Below are 20,156 nucleotides of genomic sequence, written 5' to 3'. Positions count from 1 at the left end.
TGAGTTTCAGTCTCCTGCACTACTGGGTCTGTGCACAATGCTGGGTTTGTATTTTGAAGACATGGCAACATTGCAATTTTTGTCACCCTAAGAGTACTGTCTTACATAGCTGGGTCCTGAGTGAACAATTGTTCTTAATTCTTCCAGTATTGCACTTGTGTTTTTATTTAAATTGCATGGGAAGTTAGTTTTTTTAGTATTTTTCCTAGCAATAGTATTTCACAGCATTTGGGAAAAAAAAAAAAAAAAAAAAGGAAAATTGTCTGTCAGAGACTTAAAAATCCTCAAAGCCTAAGATGCCCTTCTTGAGTGTTTAAATCCTAATCTAGACTTATTTTTATTTTAACAACTGAAACACTGTTATTGCTGTGGACAGACAGAAAAACTCTACAGTTTTGTTCTGTCTGAATGAAAGAAAAGTGTGGGGCTTTCAGTGTCTATACTGACATGCTTTTAATATTTTCAAAAGATTCCAGTCATAACACTAATACTGCCTTAAAACTTATTTCTCCTAGTGGTGCTCATGTTCTTTTAGATGATGATACGGATTTAGGTTATGTGGAGGATGGAGCTCCATGTGGACCTCAGATGATGTGTCTGGACAAAAAGTGCCTGCCAATTCAGTCCTTGAACATAAGCAGCTGTCCCATTGGTTCCAATGGAAAAGTCTGTTCTGGTCACGGGGTGAGTCTGTACTGGGAGTGAACAGCTCAGTTTCCCCAGCTCTCTCTGCTCTACCCAATCCTAACACCTGAAAGTCTTCCTAAGACCTTTTGATCTGAAACCACAAATGTTGGATTCAAGAGAAGACTGCCCTTTTGTGATGCATAAAAAAAAATTTAGAAAGGAAAGTTCTCAAATTGGTTCTGCAATTATATCCAGTGAATTAGGTTTGTTAGTAGCAAGAAAGACCTTTGACATTAGTTATTGGAAGGACTTCTGTAATGTACAGCCCATATTTCAAGCTACTTGCCATCTTGAATTAAACTTTTTCCTGCACACTAACACCTTTATAAAGTTGGTCTTGTGTTCCTAGATTTATAGCCCATGGCTTAAATAATTAAAATTCCAAACTGTGGGTCCTCAGCAGAGAGGGAGTTCTTGAACAGTTCCAAACAGTCCTTAAAAAGATCCAAAGTGTATCATTTTACATTCAGGCACATCATGTTCTGTTATTCTGCCCACAGAGTTCATTTGTCTAAGATGTTAGGTCTGTTTTGATGAACAGATTACTGTTTTAAATACCAATAAAACTTTTCCACTGTGGGATTCAGTGAGACAAAGACTTGCCTAAAGGGCTAGACTTTGTACAGGAAGGGGTTATTTCTTCTTGTTGTCTATACTTGAATATAAAATTGAGTACTTCAATATAGAGGGTTAGGTTAAAAATCAAGAATAAAATTTTTAAAATCTGAAAGTAAAGTATCTAGGAGATTAGAAATCATCTTGGTACTTTTTGAGAGTGACATGAAGGGTGAATGGACTGTCTTACCTGTTCTGTTTTGGATTATTACAATTCCTAATTTTAAAAGGGTATTTCAGTTGATCAAACCTGCCATAAAATGTGTTTATCTTCAAGTTCTTAGGTAAGATTCTCCAGTGAGTGCTTCTTAAAAGCAGAGCATGATAAAAGTTGAACTAAAAAAATCACGTGTCACTTAGAATCATTTGTGGGTAGGTTGTTTCCTGCTTTTTTTTCACATTATGTTCCAGTGTCCAAAAGACATTATTAGCTGTTTGTCTAATGTTTGACTTCATTACTAGTCCTATTATCAAAGCTTGATTCTTTATGTCTGTTTCTTGTGTCATGCTTTTTTCCACAGTAACCTCTTCTAGAAGCACTATTCCATGTACTTTTTCATACGGAAAGTTTATAGCTATTAACTCTTACTATTGATTTGATGGTTTAGGTTTTGTCTGCTGCATAGGTTTTTTTGTATCTAATAAATATACTGCCAATTTTAGAGTCCTAAGTTCTTTTTTAGAGGTCATTCAGGTAAATGTAAACTGAGGAAGAACTGTTCCCTCTCTTTTAGAAGCCAGACAAGCATTCCTCATTGCTGTTTAGGAAAAATGCTGACAAAACCAGTGAAAATATATCGACTTTGTTCTACATGAGAGCAAGCTGTAAACAAGAAGTTGGAAAGTAACCATGTCCTGAACTTTTGAAGGCAAATGTTTGTATCCCTTCTGGGCATCCTGGCTCAAATTCCAGATAGTTGGCTGGTGAAGATCTAACTAGTCTAGCTAGATTTCTGTTATTTTTCACAGCCTGTGCAGGTGTGTAGTGCCAGTGATGATAGAACCAGTTCTGCTTCTCCTAGCATGTGAAAGTATTAGGAGGGTTGAGGCAAATTTCCAGGTCTATTATGTCATTCCAAACACCCAGTCCTATTGTTACAATATATAAATAGAGAAGTTTTATACCATAAATTAAATGTCTAATTACATGTTAAATAAATGCAGTGTGACATGTTAATAAATTGTAGTTAGAAATTAACTGCTGTCACATTTTTTTCCTAGGTTTGTAGTAATGAAGCCACTTGCATTTGTAATTTCTCCTGGGCTGGAACAGACTGCAGCATTGATGATCCTGTCAGGGATACTGGTGGCAAGAAGGATGAAGGACCCAAGGGTTTGTGTTTTGTTTCAGTTTTTATGTTCTTTTAAGTATTTATGATGTTTTTCTGTTGATACATGGTAGCAGAATTAGCATATAAAAAGCAAATACTATTGTACAGCTATGTTTAGATCCAGACAGTAAAATTCTGCTTCATGTAGAGGAAGTAGGTTTTTCTACTTTGAGAATTGATAAAACTTTCACTTTTCTAACTTCAATTTGGGGAAGATTTCAACAGGTAATGTTTTTTTCCTTTGTCTCTTATTCTCTATTTTTTAATGATAATTTTCATTGTGATTGGAATCTGACTTAGTGTAGCTCTCATTTTTTTTATATGATCATTGAATATTTCTATTTTACTAGAAATTTTCATTTTTCTTAGTCAACTAATTCAGAGAGCTGTGGCATAAAAAAGGGAAAAGTGGAATGTCCCTGGTAAAATCAGATTCCTTGAAATCGTATTGCAATGAAAGAAAAAAGAAATTAAAAATTTTGATAACTTAAATTATTCTTAAAGTCATCATTGCTTGTTCTTATGTACTTGGTATGTATTTCAACTACATATGAAGTACAAAGAGGAGGTATTGAGGAAATAATCCAAAAATTTTTTCAAAGAAGAACGAAAATATTTGAGTTTCTCTCCGACTCCTCTGCCAAAGAATATCTTTGGATATCTTTGGACTTGTGCTGTCCAGTTTTTTTTAATGTCTTTCCTGTCATCAGGGCACTGTTCAACATCAGTTGATATTCATCCAGTCGTATGCATTTACAAAGTCCCCAGTTCCAGGTTCTTCTGCTCTATTTGCAAGGTAGATGGAGAAAAGAGAAGAGTTGTTAAAAAATGTAGTCCTGAGGACTCAGACTCTAATTGATTACTCTGAAAGTACCAAGGTTTCAAGGAAGGACAGGATTTTGGTATGTCCCTCTGGAATGGCTCTACATCTGTCTTGTGTGCCTTTTTCTGTTACCCCTTGGCAGAATGGTTCCAGTAGACCTTTGCCAAGAACTGTTTGAAGAGATCATCTTGAAACAAGTTACTGTTGTGAAGGAGGTTCTGTAGACCAGTCCAGATTTGTATAAGGAATCTGTACAGGTGCTCCCTGGACTCCCAGTCCCAACATTGCTCAATGTAGAGCTGCCTTGTTTGTACTCTGCCTTACAAGCCACTTTTCATTCTATTTCCTGACAGTGGAATGCTGCTTAGAGAGTCTTAAAAAAAATAAATTAGGGAGACCAACACTGCAGAGCTGTTCAGTTCTGTGTGTGAGTGGATGAGGAGAGCAGGATTTACAGCTGAGAGCATATGAATTTTACTTTGTTCATTTCCAAATCTGGTAGGAAAGAAATTATTCCCTCCTCTGTGAAAAGGTCTATAGGAAGGGTAACACAGAAGGTAGACTTATCTTTGATAAATTACTGTAAGTCAGATTGCCTCATCTAGTTCAGAATGGAGATACCTTAGTGAAAATTAATATATCAACGTTGAAACATTCTGGGAAAAAGCCTTAAATGGATAGTATGTGCATGGATTTCTGCAAAGTTTAGACTGCATATTTCAGTGGAGTCCTCTGCAAAATGGCAGACTGCTTTTGTTCAAGGCAACTCAAGGATCTCAGAAGATGGATTATTTCTCTTACTGTGTTACAGTAATTTACTCATGTTGAATCACCTAGAAATGAATTTAAGAGACTGAACACTATGATCTCCTTCTGTGTGCTTATAGAGGAATTCCTTTGTGAGAAGATTTCAGAAGAGTACAGCGGTAGTTTCCTTTGTTGTAATGACCCAACGTATGCAAAAGTAGCTTCCATTAAGTTTTTATCCCTTATTACTCCCTATGTCATATGCCAGTTTACAAGTCTAAGACAGAAACCAAAATAGTTGTTTTTCCTTAGCCATAAGGTTGAATAAAATGAAACACTCATGATGTGAAAATTCATCTAATAGGTTTAATATTTTTCACACCAAAACTCCAAGCATTTTTCTTGCTACAATTAGAACATTATAGCTGGGGAGTGTTGCTATTTATTTATGTATTGTTGTGATAATTGACAATTGACTTCTATTCTGCTGCACTTTTCAGACTTTTCCATCATCCATCAATTGCTTTTTGGCTCCATTCTCTATATCAGGATAAAAAAATTTGTGGTCCTTAATTATGTTGCTATTATTACATGACTCTCGAATTACTCTAAACTCAGCAACCTACTGTATCCTGTTCTAGCAGATGTACACAGCATTTAGCAGTTTGGGGAAGACAAAGAGTTCTTGCTGTTAGTTTTTGGTTACTGCAGAAACTTTGAATTACTTTAGAGTGTGGGTTAGCAGTTTTGAAATCAGTGGGACTTCATATACACCAGATTCTTGTTTGCAATTTAATTTGCAGAACTAGGCCTTTGACTAGTGGAGTACTGTTTGTTTATTTTAATATAGAACTTGTGTCTCAAGTGTGTGTGTGTGTGTTTGTGTGTGTATATTTATGAAACAGGATAAAAAAAACCCAAAATATTTTAAAACACGCTTCACTCAGCATGAAGTTTATAAAATCTTTGTTCCTAAGTTCCCATTTGACAGGGAATTCATCTCCTTGCTTGCGGTCTATTGTGACTCCATGAATCTATCAAACTTCTAATCTCTAAAATAGGAGATGTACAGAATTATTCCTGAAAAGAGTTCCCTTAAGGATTAAAAGGAATGCCTTGATGTGTTGAGAGACTATCTGAACCTATCAAAATTTCTAGGGTGTTACCTGAAGCAGGTTTCTGGGGTAGGTTTTTGCTTTTAAAAGGTGTTACCTGTTTTAGGTCATATAGATAAACAGAAAGTCCTATTGATAAATGCAGTAACAAAGAAAAATATTACTAATTAGTAAAGGAATTACTTTAAAAGTTGGGGTTTTTTGTTTTTTTTCCTGAGGTGGAATTGTTTCCAAACAGTTTTCATTTTCTTAATTACATTATGGATACAGTAAGTTTCTGGTAATCAAAAAGAAAGTTTTTTTATTGGCAATTTATTTACATTTTGGCTGGTTTAAATAAGCAGTAAGTTGAGGATGATCCCGTTTAGAGTAAATAATAGAATCACAAGCTAAAAGGAATTTACAGGAAAACTTCTTACTGAAATATTTGCAAGCATTCAAAGAAAACCAAATAGAGCTCATTTCAGAATTTTTAAAGCTACACCATTTGGTAAACAAAGGTTTGTGAGGAGATTTGAATTGTTTCTCCAACAGTGGATTATATTATAAAGTATTCCTCTGAGGAATTATTTCATGTTTTCATTTCAGACATATATGTGATGATTTCCTGAAAAATTCTTCCCTTTTCCCTCCACACAGTGAGCATGGCCGCTAACAGGCTAATAGGTGCAGTGGCAGGGACCATTCTGGCCTTGGGGGTGATTTTTGGAGGCACAGGGTGGGGAATAGAGTAAGCACTTTTCTCAGTTTGAGTTCTCTGTCTGGTGCCTTAGTGTGTGAGGTAACCGTATGCACCTGAGCCTCTGTGTTCCCCTTAGCTTTGTCCTGTGGTGACCGTATTTGTCGTGTGATTTGACTGTATCTGTGTCATGTGGTTTGCTCATGCAGTGTTGAACCTTCTCCTGTCTGGGATAATGTGGGGCATAAAAAAATAAGTTTGTGAATTTTTACATTGTCACCATAAAATTAAATGTCTAAATGTTTCCATTACACCAAATTACCAAAAAAAAAAAAAAAAAAGGAAAAGGAGGAAAAAAAGAAGGGATTTCTTGATTATTTTGCAAAGTAGACTGAGTAACGTGAACTGTTTTATTACATGCAGGGCTTTCAGTCTAATGATCAAGCTAGGCAGACGAAAGCTGATGACAGTCATACAGACAGGTAGTTTTACAGTAAAGCTGCTGAAGGTTCTGTTGCTAGGATTCTGTTACCTCAAGATAGCACAGTGCTGGAGTGTAGTATTAATGTATAAAGGATACGTATGAGCAATTTTTATTGTCTTTTCATAGTTCTAGAAAATGGTAATCCTAAGTGTTATCCCAATACCTCAATATTAATAATGGCTATAATTTATATAAACTTGTGTTCATGTATATATACACACATAAAAAGGCCCATGTAAAAGCTGTCTTCATTCTGCATTCACTGTGCAAACTACAGATGGTAAGACTGCTATTTTGCTGCTCTGAGATTTCCAACTTCTCCATTTTTCTAGTAATATATATGACATCTGGCATATGACAGTGGCACCTCTCGGAAGGGGGACTCATTAGCAGGACAGTCTGTGATTTCCAATCAGGCTGAGTGCAAAGGCATTCACACACAGTTCTAGTCCAGTGAGGCAGCACTTCATGTGTGAGTCTGCAGCCCTAGGAACCTGTCCGTACATGAAACTGCTCCAGGATTCTCAGACAAGTGGAGACCTTTGCGTTCACAGAGGACAATTGTTAGAAAACAAATAGCAGGAAGAAGGTAATAGGTCATTTCCTTGAGAAAGATCAGATTTGTGTTTTACTGGTAGCTTTTACAACTGTTTGCTAAAAACTGAAGACTGTGAAAGTTGTAGAGGTTTGGAGGACAGATTCTGGAGCAGAAAATTTACCTACAAGTTGAGGACCACTTGCCTTTTGCTTACATTCTGCCTTGTTCTCTTCTGTCTCTTCCCTAACCTGCTGTCTGAAGCCACTCAGCTCTGACCAGTGTCTCTGACCATTTGTTCTTGCTCCTGTATCCTTCTATACCAATGCCAGCTTTTCTTCATCTCTCCTCTGCTTTTATTGCTCACTACCTGACTCATTCTTTCTGTTTCTATTCATTCTTTTTTCCTGCATCTCATCAATATTTCTCCGTCCTCTGGTTTCTTCAGATACAATTGTGCATTCAAGGCAAGACAGTGCTACTTTTTGTTGATTTATAAAATCACACAGTGAATGCAAATTCCCTCTCTGTTCCTAATGCCCTTCAGGCCCTGCTGCCCCTGCGTGGCTGCAGGGGAGGGTGTGAGCATCACAGCCTGATGCCAGGACCTGTCCTTCTTCCTCCTCTCTCACCACTTCACTTGCAAATTGTAAATGCTTGTTCAAAGTGCTGAAATAACTTTAATTACTTAACGACTTATGAACTTATTTCAGGAATCATGGAGGACAAAATAGTCCAGTAGATTTTTTTTCCAGATTTCATACCAAAATGGATACTTAGCTTTGATTACTTAAACCAGACGATTTGGCTGGCAAAGCAACAGGCAAGAAAAGACATCAGATCACCAGAGTTGTTGTTACCTGCAGGACAGTCTGCAGTAAAATTGCCTTTTCTAATACTGGCAGAGTTTCAAATGGTGTGTATTAGTTCTTGTAGAATCTATTGGATGATGATGAAGATTTTGGGAATAGTATGAGGTCTACTGAAGTTACAGGTGTGTTCTGCTTTAACACCTCAGTAGGATTTGTATCAGGGTCCTAAAAGATGGCCAGGGATGGTAGGATAGCCATGCCAGAGCAGTGTCCTTGCAGGAAAAGGAGGTGTGCCAGGCAGTTATCTGCAGGAGATTCCTCCTGATAAATCTGTGTCTGTAGGTTATAGCAGTAGTGTGGTGGAAAGAACAGATGTACCAAAGTGTTGCTTCTTGTGATAGTCTGGATGGAAAATGATCCCACAGTATGGTGGTTATTAAGACCTTCCTCTTACTTCTGGTTTGTCAAGCATCTGAGTTCAGTGCCTAGAGAGGTTTATTGAGCTGAAACATAGGGATTTTTATTTTTCTTTGAAAACGTCCCTTTATAGCAAAATTCTGGTTTATTAATAATACAATTTATTTGGTAACGCTTAATAAAACATAAGGCATAGATCCTTACAATAAGGTACAACACATAAAAGTAATCTCATTTTAAGTACTTTTATGTGCACAGTCTGTCTTAAAATGACTCATCAGTGTTCCTCTTAGATCTCTGTATTTTGAAACTGGGATTCAACAGTTGGAGTACTCCAGTCTTATAAATAAATGGTTGCTGTTAAGTCATATTACTTATTCTACAGGCTTGATTTTTTTATATATTTATATTTTTCTATTTACCTGAACCTAATTGTTTGGTATATTACCAACTTCTGTTTAAATTGATTATTTGATATTTATAGTAAACAAAACTAATAGTAATTTTCTTTATTTAAAGAATAAACTGATGTTTGGTGATTAGATGTGCACTATGAAATGGATACACATCCCTGGGCATTTAACAACCAGGGAACATAGTGAGAAGAGGGATGTAAGAGAGTTGAATTGGCACATCTTTATCTAATTTATGACTATGTTACTAACAATTAATCATTATACCTCTTTTGTGAGAAGATGGCATTCTGTGGCTAGAAAGAAATTGGCTTTAGAATTTTTCAAGCCTTATTTATTATAGATTTTCAAGGCAAATTTATTACAGATAAATCACTTGCTGTGTTTTCAGTCTTTTGTTCTGTGAGATCATTTGATGAAATCCAGAGCAAACTGCAGATCTCAGTCAAATAAGGCTGCTGTTACAAGCAAGCCTTAATTGGAACAGTAATGCCTGCAGGATGGCACTTACCCTCCACCATGCTCAAGCCTGTTAACTTGAGCCAGGTGTGACTTAAAGGTAAGTCCAAGTAAGATATATTCTTCCAAATTGTGCAGAATTACCTTTTGATTTTTGTTGTCAAATTTGTGCAATGTTCATCTATAAAGCTAATTATATTTTTTTTTACTCCAACTATTTTATTCATATTCCTGAATACTTTGTGTAGGAACTGCAGGAAGCAAGTTTTAAAACTTGGTTTTCTTTTAGCTAATCAGAATCTCCAGAAGCACTGAGATGAGAAACATGTAGTGGAGGCAATACAGTTAGGTGGCTGCAGTAAATTTTAACTTAGGGCAAGTGCTTATTGCAGTATGTGGGGTGGGGCAGGAGGTTTTGTAATATTGACTTAACAGCTTAAAACTTTCAGTTGTTGCATCTGCCCTTGCTCTTTCTTTGCTGCTCTCTGGCTGCTCCTCTTTCTTCCTTATATTAGCTGTGTGACAGTTTTTTCCAAACTCAGCTCAGAACAATTAGTTAGGAAAATTTCAATTGCTGTGTAGAAGTGTTGGTTTGAGGAGAGTGGGATAGGGGTAAGAGCTGTTTTTGAAGGCTATTCCTGAATATGTAAATGGTTAAACAAAAAGTGTGTGATATGCTGCAGAAGAACTGTTGCTTTCATTTCGCAATGTTTTACATCAAAGACTGCAATAGGAAGTTTTTGTACAGAGCAAATGTTACTCAAGCCTATTGTCAGTTTTCCTCTGTCCTGTATAAACACAGCACTTAAGGGTCAATTATTAATATTTTATTTAGATGTTCTCTTACCCTCTTCAGAAAATTGCACAAACATAATTTGTGCTGCTTCTTTTTGTTGCCTTGTTTTTCCTGCTCCACCCTTCCCCACTTTGTTGTTCAGTAGCTTCTTGAGGATAATGAAAAGATGCTTTGATGTTTGGAAAGCTTAGTGGAAATAAACTTTTATTTCAACTTTTGTTCCCTTTTATATAATCCTTTGCTTTTGTCAAACAATTGTAAATTTAGCATTGATATAACTGTAGGGTGTCTGGACTCTGATAAGTAAGTGGTGCTAGATGCTCTCAGCTCAAATTAAAATATCTACACCTTTCGGGAGCTCCATGAAAAAAGAGAGGTCTTCTTGATTTTTTATTTCTTTCTCATTTTCTGTAGTCTTAAAACATACAGCATTCATCCTTTTCCCTCTAAGTTAAGGAATTATTCACAACTATCTTAGTGTCCTCAGCTGACTGTTCATGAAGCAGATAATGGAGTAAGTTACAATGGAATTCGCTGTCTAATACTAGGTTTTTATCTAGTAGAAGTAGAAGTCAGCATAGCACAATGCAGAGACCAACAGCTTTGTTTGTTCCTAATGTTAAAGAAAAGTAAGTTAAGTTGGCTTGTTGAGACTGTCTAGAGCCATCACCTTGTGTGCTGTCTATATTCCCTGAATTGTTTGACTGCCCCTGAGATGCTTCACATAATGTGAATGAAGTCGTTGGTTCTTATGTCTGTCTTACCCTAATCCTTTACCACAGGTCCTAGTGCCACCAATCTTATAATAGGCTCCATCGCTGGTGCCATCCTGGTAGCAGCTATTGTCCTTGGGGGGACAGGATGGGGCTTTAAGTAAGCAATGCCGCATGTCTTCTCTTTGGTGGCTCTGGCATTTCTATTTCTTGCTTACATCACTAAATTTTGAGTTCCTGCTACAAGAGTTCCAAGTTAACCCCCCCAACTCTAACAGACTGCTTTAAACAAGAAAAGAAATTACACATGCATTAAACAAGCCAAGGAAATGGAGTTGAAAATAGCAAATGTTATCAGGGTGCAAAGTTGAATAACAATAAAAGCATTAGGTGAATTCATGAAAACTAACACTTAAGGAACAACGTCTTTTTTTCACCTCCAGTCCATAGATTGAAGCTGATTACATTGGTTAAAAAAAGCCCCCAAAAGATACATGTCTTATTTTGAATGTAGTAGTGCTTTCAAACTTTTTGACAAGAAGAGATGTCATGTAAATGGTCAGTGGTAGAAGGAGCAGAGTAGTCTTGTACAAAGGTACTTAATTCCTACCCTTTTTGTAGTGTCCATTCTGCCCACACGCATGGTCTGCATTTGGTAAAAAATTCTCCCTTTAGAAGCAGTGTTTATAACCTAACAGATCATGGAAGTAATTAAATACAAGTGATTTCTCATGGCATTTAAAGTTGCTGTTTCTTTTCAATAACATGAATCAATGTTAAGCCATGATACAACAATAAGCCATAATTCTTCAAGGAGAATAAGTAGTAGTAATAATAATAATAACTCAAAGAAAATTTTCTATGGCCTCTATTCATATTTCATGTCAAAGTTGAGAAGAAAAAAATATTCCCTAATTGATTAAGGCAGTCATCAAAGTAGAATGTAGTGATAAGGTCATATTTATCTTGTAATTCACTTTCAAAGGTCACCTGAAAATGTTTTACTTCTGGTTTATACTCTGATATTTTTGAAGTTTCAGCTGGCCTTAATTAACTATGCATATAGAAGGAAAATATTTCAAAATCTCTTTCAGGCCTGCTGAAAGCAGCAAATCAGGCTTTGCCCTTTCTCCCTGGACAAGGCAATTACTCCCTATTACACTGTCTGTCACTGTTGGTGTTCTCTGAAAGACTCAGCCACATTCATTTTTCTCTCAGTGCTGGTTTGGAGGGTGCCTGTGGGAATTAACCAAGCTAGATTCTGTTGGGGGAAAAAAGTCGGTTTACCCTTTTGGATGAGTTTTCTACAGTAAGAGACATTTGTCCATTACCTAAATTCGTAGACTTTGCAGAAACAGGGTGTGCATCCCTAGATGATAGGCTTGTATTGCACAAGGTAGTTTGCTGAAAACAAAATGCATGTCATGAAAATATAAAATAATTAGTCAGTTCTTCCTCTGAGTCTTTTCAAGCTGTCTTGTGACCTTTGCCATCAGCACTGCAACAGACTGCCCTGCCTCCAACAGACACAGAGCTTGAGAACTTGCATGAGAGAGGAGTAGGACAATCCCTCCCTGTCTAAAACAATAAATACAGGATGTAATTGATTATTTATTCTTTGTGTTTCACACTTCTCAAACTGCTCTCACAAGTGATCAGCTTTGCACCCTGGTGTCATTTGTTTGCCCAAAGGGAGAAGCTTGTTATGCCTATAGAGGATCTGCACTGGAAAAGCCTCCTGAAGCTCTTACTCTCAACAAGAGCAAGATGCAACTGTTTATTCTGTAGCAGAACCTCAAATACACTGGCCTGGCCTAGCTCACAGCTTGAAGTGCATGTTTCTTCTGGGGGCCAGAGGGGAACAGAAGAGGCTTTTCAGCTTGTACACAAAGAGGGCTAGCACATGTAGACCCCCAATACTTGGCTTCAGATAGATCTGGAGGGACAGATGAAGATAATAAAGGGATTTTAACTTTTCCTTTTTTTAAGCAAGTGATATATTTAGCCTCTGCAACTATGAGAGAAGGTAGCTAATGCTTTACAAACTGGGAGATGTGATTTCTGTTTCACAGGTTATCAGATGTTCATATGAACATACGGTACTGTGGTGTCAAGTCCATATCAAACGTAAGCTGCAACTAAGCAAACTTTGTTCATGAACTGAGGTGGGGGGTGGGGGTTGGAGGGGAAGTGTTAAAGAAACCTTGATGCAAGTTCAGAGAAAAAAAAAAACAAAAACAGCTCAATAAACAGATTCATTCTTGAAACTGGAAGTTAAGGTTAATTTTAAATCAAGTTAATGTGTAGACAGAATAGGAAAGAAAATATTAACTGACAATTTTACAGAATATAGAATCTCATTAGACATTTGAGGTGGTTTAAAGGCTGTGGGTAGAAACCTTGTTAAGAAGTAGATTTTACTCAGTTGAGCCTTGCATAGTACTTTTAAATCTGTTTAAGTACAGCAGTAAGAACTTGATTTTGGTGTAGCAAGTCTGTGCAAGGTTTCAGTATACAGTGTTTAACACATTAAGGACATTTTTACCATTAGAGTAGCTCAGGGGCCTACACTTTTTTTCCTAGCATATATTCACTCACTTCTGCTAAGCTACTGCAGTAATATAAGTCAATTAATGTTTTTGTTACTGACTTAAACAGCAATTTTGGTAACAAAATACTGCTAAGAGGTAAATACTAAGAAGAGTGATGTGGAATTGTACATGAAAAGCTGCTGCTTGTTATAGCAGAATACAAAAGTGGCAGATAGATAATTGATTGTAGGCACAATTCTATTTCCAGCAATTGCTCTTAGTTAAAGAGCTGCAAGGTTTTCTGTTTCTTTAATAGAAGATCAATGGAGGAACCAAAGACTTACCCAGCTATAACAGATGCTGAGGTTGAACTGGTCTGGGTGGTTGTGTTTAGACCCCAAAGATTTCCACAAGTTAAAGCAGTGGAATGCTGGTGGCAATTTCGTGAGGAAGGAGGTTTTGGTCCCTTACCAGCATTTCCACCAAGCATGAATTGTGGACAAAAATCCAGTCATCATTGCACAAAGAGCAGGTAGAATCAAACATGAGGTATTTTCTCATTTTTTTCCCCAAACTACTGGAATAAATGGGAGGTCAGTGTCTTATTTTAAGTCACTTTTTTTAGTCCCTAATTTTGCTAATTTTAATCAGTTTTGTAGCAAAAGTTAATTTATTTAAGCTCTTCTTCAGCATTTGAACCATGCTTTAGGAATGCCTATGAAAACATTAGCTAGTGGTTTGCATGAAATCTTCAATAAAGCTTTGAACTTACATGATCACACACAGGGACACACATTTGCAAGAAACGTACTCTATGACCATGTTCCTAGTTAGTTGCTCAAAAGAATGCAGTGGATTGCAGCAAGGTATTTCTTGAATACATCCAGCCCTTTTTGAAACCGGTTTTTCTTTTCTGAATTTTTTTTTGTAAACATGACCATGTTAGGCAGTGATGTGCTGTAGCATGGAGTACTTTTTGACTAAAAATAAGCTATACTTTTCATTTTGTTAGACACCCTTTTTCTGGTTGGATTACAGACAGAAAGGCTGACCTACATTATTTAAAGAGGCATTAAAACTTGAAATGCAAAGTCATAGATGTTCTAAGATCTTCCACATAAACCAACAAAGGACTAGGAAGCAGCATCATTTTCATGTGTGTTCTTCCCTAGAGGACTTCTGCCCCCTTACCATTTAACTGAAGCATAGCAGAAGGAACCTTGTACTGCTATAACTCAAAGCTATAAATGATGAAAATATCCAGAACCTGCTACTCACCTACTCTCCTTTATTGTAATTTTCTTGGGAAGAGGGAGACTTGATCTATTTGCCAATTTAAGTTAGACTACTAATTGTCTTCATTTTAGTATTATAATGCTCGGTAATTCAGGATGAAGTTGTTAAAGCAGGTCAGGTAATCAGAAGATAATTTCAATTCCTGCAGGGTAACACCTCCCTGCTCACCTCTGGAGTGCTATGATGGCAGGTCTTGTTAAAGCTTTGCATGTGTGTACTGTTTCCTTATTGACACTGTACCTCATGTTCCCTATTTCAGGCTCTTATTTTAGTTCTTCATGTTTCTCTCCCTCATACAACATTGTTAGCAGAATATCCTAAGTGAAGAAAGGCAGTGGTTTGGTCAGTATCTTGTTCCTCAAAGGCTGTATTTCTGCTGAATAAAACTAGGAAATAAGTAAATATATGGTTTGGACAGAATGCATCATGAGTTTTGTACTAGAACACTAGACTAGTGAAGATCAGGTTAGAAAAGAACAGATAAGATAAAAGTCAAAAGAGTTTTGTTAGATTGTACTGGGAAGCTAGCATAGCATCTGCCCTCTGTACCATGTTCTAAGACTTATAAAGTCAATTTCTTTAATTAAAATAAGCTCAGGTAACAATGTAATTCAGTGTCTGTTTTAAGGACTTGTCCTCTTCAAGCAAATGGGAATATGGTACTTCCCATATAGTGGAAGGACAAGTTATGTCACCTGGATTTTTCATCTGCATTGTTGATTTAAAAGGATGGACTAATTAGTTGTTTGTCAGTAGTACTTGAATTCAGACAGTATTTAAAAGGAGGAGGTGGGGGGAAGAGAAGCAGACATATCCTTTTCCCATTGAAACTGGCAGGACAAGCAGATACACAGCAGCCTTTAACTCACATTTAACCAAGTTCTGTAATATTCATACTTCCTATCTGGCAGTTTTGCAAGTTGGCCTGAAAATTGTTTTCCTTATCTCAAATCTACCTGTAGTTTAGAGGATGAGGAATTGAGATACTGACGTAACATCAGCCTCATTCCAAAGGAGTATTAGTACAGTAATCCTGGAGGGCAAAGGCTGAAAAGTGAATACAGTAATCTTCTTCCAGAAACTAGCAGTTCTTAAGCATTCATCTTGCACAAATCCAATCACAGGTATCCAAGGAAAAAACCAAAATCAAGGATGCCCAAGAATTACCAGCCTCTGGAAGTCCTCTCAAAAAGAAGTTGCCTTTGCATTAGTCTCAAACCACCAGTTAAACCTTATGTGTAGAATAAATATTGTAGCAGTGGCAGAGGTTAGCAGAGCTGCAGAAGATTGAAAATCCAGGGGTTGGTCTGTAGTTTTAGGGAATATATGAATTCCTGTTCTGTATTTTTTGCATGTTGGTTTGGTGGTGGTAGTGGTGTGTATGCCCAATGGTAAAACTAAATGCATGAGCCCCTTGCTTGATGCCCCACATAAAGCCAGATACTGGGGAGGTTGCACCCAACTTTTGTTGTTGCTTCCTAATGTCTTGCTGTTTGACATAGGACATCAACATCGCAGGAGATTGGATGTCACCAGCTTGCTGCCCACTGTTAACATTCAGTTCTAATCACACAACTGACAAAGCTGTCCAGTCTCCTTCGAATGCAATGTCTCAGCTGTCTTTTGCACCTTACTAAGACTCACAGCACTTATGGTCAATAGTGTGGTAAGAGCTCACAAAGGCACACACACTTTTGTCACACTGTATTACATAAACTAAATTCTGGTGTAGCCAGAGCTGGGCACTTGCTCTGAGAACTCAAGCCTCTGCAGGCTGAAGTGTTGCCATTCCTGGCACGTGTGACTCATTCTCTTTAGGTAAACATGTGCATTCTTGGCGTACTGCACACATGTTTTACTGGGAGCTGAAAAATTCTACAAATTTAGAGCACCACTTGAAATACTACAGAAATAATTGATTTCTGTATGCCAGCATGATCTTTAAACTGCATAAGGAAACCAGTACTTGGTATCATGCTGTACAAAGCATGCAACCAAATTCCTTAAATAGTTACCCCTTGAAAATGTTACTGGTTAAACTGTCAGTGTGAGCCTTTTACTTTACTATGACCTTAGCAATGGCTTTGTTCCTGTTATATCTAACTAATGTCTTGCATTTTTCTCTTTCCATCTCCTTTTGATGCAACCTGGAAGAAATGTCAAAAAACGAAGGTTCGATCCAACTCAACAAGGCCCTATCTGAAGAAATGCCATTCAAAAAGCTGCTTCTTGCACTACTGGATTTTGGATATCATGTCTTTGCTGTAGCTACACAGGAACTAAATCAGTATGGAAGAACATGAGAACAGTAACGATAAACAAAAAGTTGGGATGTTGAGATAAGTTGGAAATACTTCCTCTATTTACCTTTCTCTTGTTAACATTAACTGACAAGTGATACAAGCAAACTGCTTCAAAAAAATCAGGTGTTTTTTTCCTTTTCTCAAATTAAGAAGGAGACACACAGACCAAGTGCAATAAGAGAACTGTTCCAAAATAATGGAATTGCAAAAGATTCTTTCCCAGCCTGCTGGCACTCTAACTTCACTTGAGTTCGCATGACTTCCTTTTTCTTATCAAACTCCAGTGGCATGAGGAGCTAATTTTGAAAGGGTAACCTGCATGGCTCACATACAAACAACCAAGTTAGCAAGCTGACCCCAAGCAGAATCTGCAGCCCAATAAATACAAACCACTGGGAAGCCAGTGCCAGGCTTCAACAGCTTTTCCAGCCATGCAGTGCATTCTGCTGCTGGACTTGAGGGTTCCCTGCTCCATGAGCTCACTGTCCACCTTGGACAGGAGCCTCTTGGGTAGGGAAGCTAGTGAATGTTGGATGGAATTCTTCCAAGAAGGAAAAAGTGTAAATATGGAAATAAGATTTTGATGTATCATTTTCACAGATTATATATAAATATATATATAAGAGAGAAAAGAATTTCCATATTAAAAGGTTCTATTCTTTATGTAAATCTATTTTTGATGTTGGGTTTGGTTTTGGGTTTTTTTTCCTCCCCTTTTTTTCTGTAGCATGTTGTACAGCAGATGTTCTGGGCTTGCTCAAAAAAGGCAGATAACAGCATGCAGATGCAGGGAGTTCTGACACCAAACAGATGTGATCTAAAGTTTGTATGCTTGAAACCAAAAACAATTAAAATGTATAAATGCATATCTATGTATTGACTATAAGTCTGAATTACTTCTTTTGGCTGTTATACAGACTTTTCCATGATATAAGTAACACACACTCAAACTAATCACAGAAGTGCCAAGCTATTTTTTTTTCTTTTAAGAAAAGCTACTTTTTTTTTTTCCCTGCCTAGATCCTGTAAAATAAAAACTTAAGTAAGCCTTAAAATACTTAAAAGATGTTAAAGCTTGGAATGAGCTATTCTTCTCTTGCCTTCTGCCCATCCACTCGAAGCAGCTTGCAAAGGTGACTGACCTTTTTAACTCACTCCCTGTATCTCTTTGATGCATGTCACTTCAAAGTTTAATGCAAGATTAATACTTTAACCCTTGGCTACTGATAGCCAGTTACCATCACAGTATGTGCAAAATCCCAGGTAATTTCAGGTGTGTTGTCATTACTTTTAGAGACACCTTCTGCACAAACACAGATTTTTACAGAGTAGTCCTGTAAAAAGTCAGCAGCAGTCCTGTGTCCCTAGGAACCAGGCTCACCTGGCTGCAGCTGCCTTCAGAAAGGTTTGTGAAGAGGTCTAGTTTAGGGCTCCCTTAAAGTACAGAGCTGGACAGTCTGGCTCATCCTTTTAATCTTGACTTAGAACTTACATCATTTGGTAAGTGAAATAACTGAAAATTTAATTGCTGTGTCTGATAATCAGAATTAAAGACTTTTGGATCTAATTTAAAAGTTGTAGTTTAGTAACAGCAGAAGCCCAATTACACTACTTCCTGCATCTTTGTTTAGAGGAAATCCATTTCCCAAGTTAGCTTTAAGAGCCAAGGCACTAAAAAAATGCTGCAGACATTTTCCTGTGAGTTAGAAAACCTAATTTCAGTTATTTTTCTTAATATGATAATGTTCAGTTCAACAGTCTCAATGTATTTGTTTTGATTCACAGTTATTATTAAATATTTTCAATCAGCTTTAACATAATCACATTTACACTTACTACGTTATAAGTTAAAGGTGCTGCACACAGGTAGTTGACATTAATAGAAATTATAAACCTTGTTCTGAAAACTTGCTGCTTGGCTTTAAGCAGAATTAAATTAGTGACATTTCTCTGATGACAAACCAAAAATACTTGCAACTGTATTATGTTTCTTTAAAAATGCTGTGATTGGGAACACAATGCCTAACTTTTTTCAGGTTCTGCTTCCAAAGCAAGCGTAACCCACAACAGAAACACCAGTGGTATCAAAAATTACAATAAATAAAGTCAGCTGGATATACATAAACTACCTGTGTAATAAACCTTGGAGAAGCATTTCACAAACAACATTGTTAGTGTGTGATGTGATGTTTTAAATCAGACCACAGTGGTCCCCAACTACTATGTATATATGTTCAGTGCTGGAGTAACTTTTTTATTTACACCAGCAGTTTCATAGCAATGAGGATTTCTTGACTGAATTTATGCTCCAGACCTCAGCCATTGTGTGTATGCGAAGAACACACTTTCTGCCCTGCGTGCACACAAGTGACAATACAGCTCAGAGTAGGTACAGGCTGAAGTGCTGGTAGACATTTAAAAAACTGGATTTGATAGGTGTTGGTTTTGTACATCCCCCTGGCTGTGCTTTGGGAAGTGCGTATCCGTTTAGCAGTAACTTGTTCATCGCAAAGCGTCACCAAAAGAAGACCAGGTTGACTCTGCCTCCATTTCATCCACTCTACATTTGCTCCATTATTTACCTATTCAGCTGGACAAGAAACTGTGGTAATTGTATAGCTCATTCCAGTCTGCTGCATGATCTCACTGATTTGATCTGATACTCTAAAAGAGAAGTCTGCCAGGCAAATTAACAGCTGTATAGGTGCATGGTCAAGAAACAGATTACTTTAAGGCTGGAGTCTAACCAATTTTTCTTTACTATGCAAAGATGGGTATTGCACAAACAGATGAGACAAATGTCTGAGGAAATGCCATATAATACTTGAAGTTATGTTTTAAGCCTAATCAGTCATGTTTTATATTCATTACTGCTTCCACTGTTACTCTTCCTTTTAAAAATGTTTTGTAATTATTTTTTTAAGTGCACAACTCGATGTTGTTATAAATCAAGTTTTTGTTTGAAGTTAATACTCATTCATATCCTGTTGGCTGCTAATGAATGGAAATTCAATAGTCCTTGTTCTGCATCTTAGCAAGATGAGTATTAAAAATGTCATGAACATGGAATGGAGTAGTTTTTAATTTTCAATCTTTTTTTTCCTTATTTATTCTCTCAGTTTAATTTAATTTCTGTGTTCAAAGACTCATAACCTTTGTAGTAGTGGAAATTGAATGGAGTTTTCTTTTATGAAAGATCTCAAACTGTGTCAAATCTCACAGTGTGGCTCTGTCTGTGGGAGGACATTGCACGCAGCCTTGCAGCCGTGCATGGAACCAGCGCCTCTGCACCCAGGATAGGCCCAGCCTGCTTCAGTCCCAGCTGCTGGCTACACTGAGTTCACTGAGACCTGGAGGCTTTTGTTAGTTGAGCGAAGCCTTTTCCAGCTCAAAAATCTGA

At 37.1% G+C, this 20,156-nt stretch overlaps 2 protein-coding genes across 11 annotated transcripts in view; one reads left to right on the top strand and one right to left on the bottom strand.

Annotated features, from left to right (window-relative positions):
* The window catches only part of ADAM23 (ADAM metallopeptidase domain 23), a 71,474-nt gene extending 51,649 nt beyond the window's left edge, over nt 1-19,825 (top strand). Inside the window, exons 23-28 of one of the 10 annotated variants that reach the window (XM_053947351.1) lie at nt 516-684; nt 2,524-2,635; nt 10,696-10,786; nt 12,699-12,753; nt 14,713-14,795; nt 16,608-16,693. In XM_053947351.1, the coding sequence (XP_053803326.1) occupies nt 516-684; nt 2,524-2,635; nt 10,696-10,786; nt 12,699-12,753; nt 14,713-14,778 (493 nt within the window). In that variant the 3' untranslated portion in view covers nt 14,779-14,795; nt 16,608-16,693. Of the gene's footprint in view, nt 1-515; nt 685-2,523; nt 2,636-5,957; nt 6,049-10,695; nt 10,787-12,698; nt 12,754-14,601; nt 14,644-14,712; nt 14,796-15,955; nt 16,120-16,607 lie in introns of those variants that run through there. The other 9 variants (XM_053947353.1, XM_053947350.1, XR_008431790.1 and 6 more) reach the window with 9 other exon arrangements.
* Nucleotides 4,680-20,156, bottom strand: part of DYTN (dystrotelin) — a 54,215-nt gene continuing 38,738 nt past the window's right edge. The window contains 1 exon segment of the mRNA XM_053947360.1: nt 4,680-4,743. Within this exon segment, the coding sequence (XP_053803335.1) occupies nt 4,713-4,743 (31 nt within the window). The 3' untranslated portion in view covers nt 4,680-4,712.

The sequence above is a fragment of the Vidua chalybeata genome, chromosome 7, assembly GCF_026979565.1.
Source record: "Vidua chalybeata isolate OUT-0048 chromosome 7, bVidCha1 merged haplotype, whole genome shotgun sequence".
Lineage (NCBI taxonomy): Eukaryota > Metazoa > Chordata > Aves > Passeriformes > Viduidae > Vidua > Vidua chalybeata.
Note: the sequence above shows the minus strand (reverse complement) of the source record. Positions and strands in the feature narration are given on the sequence as shown.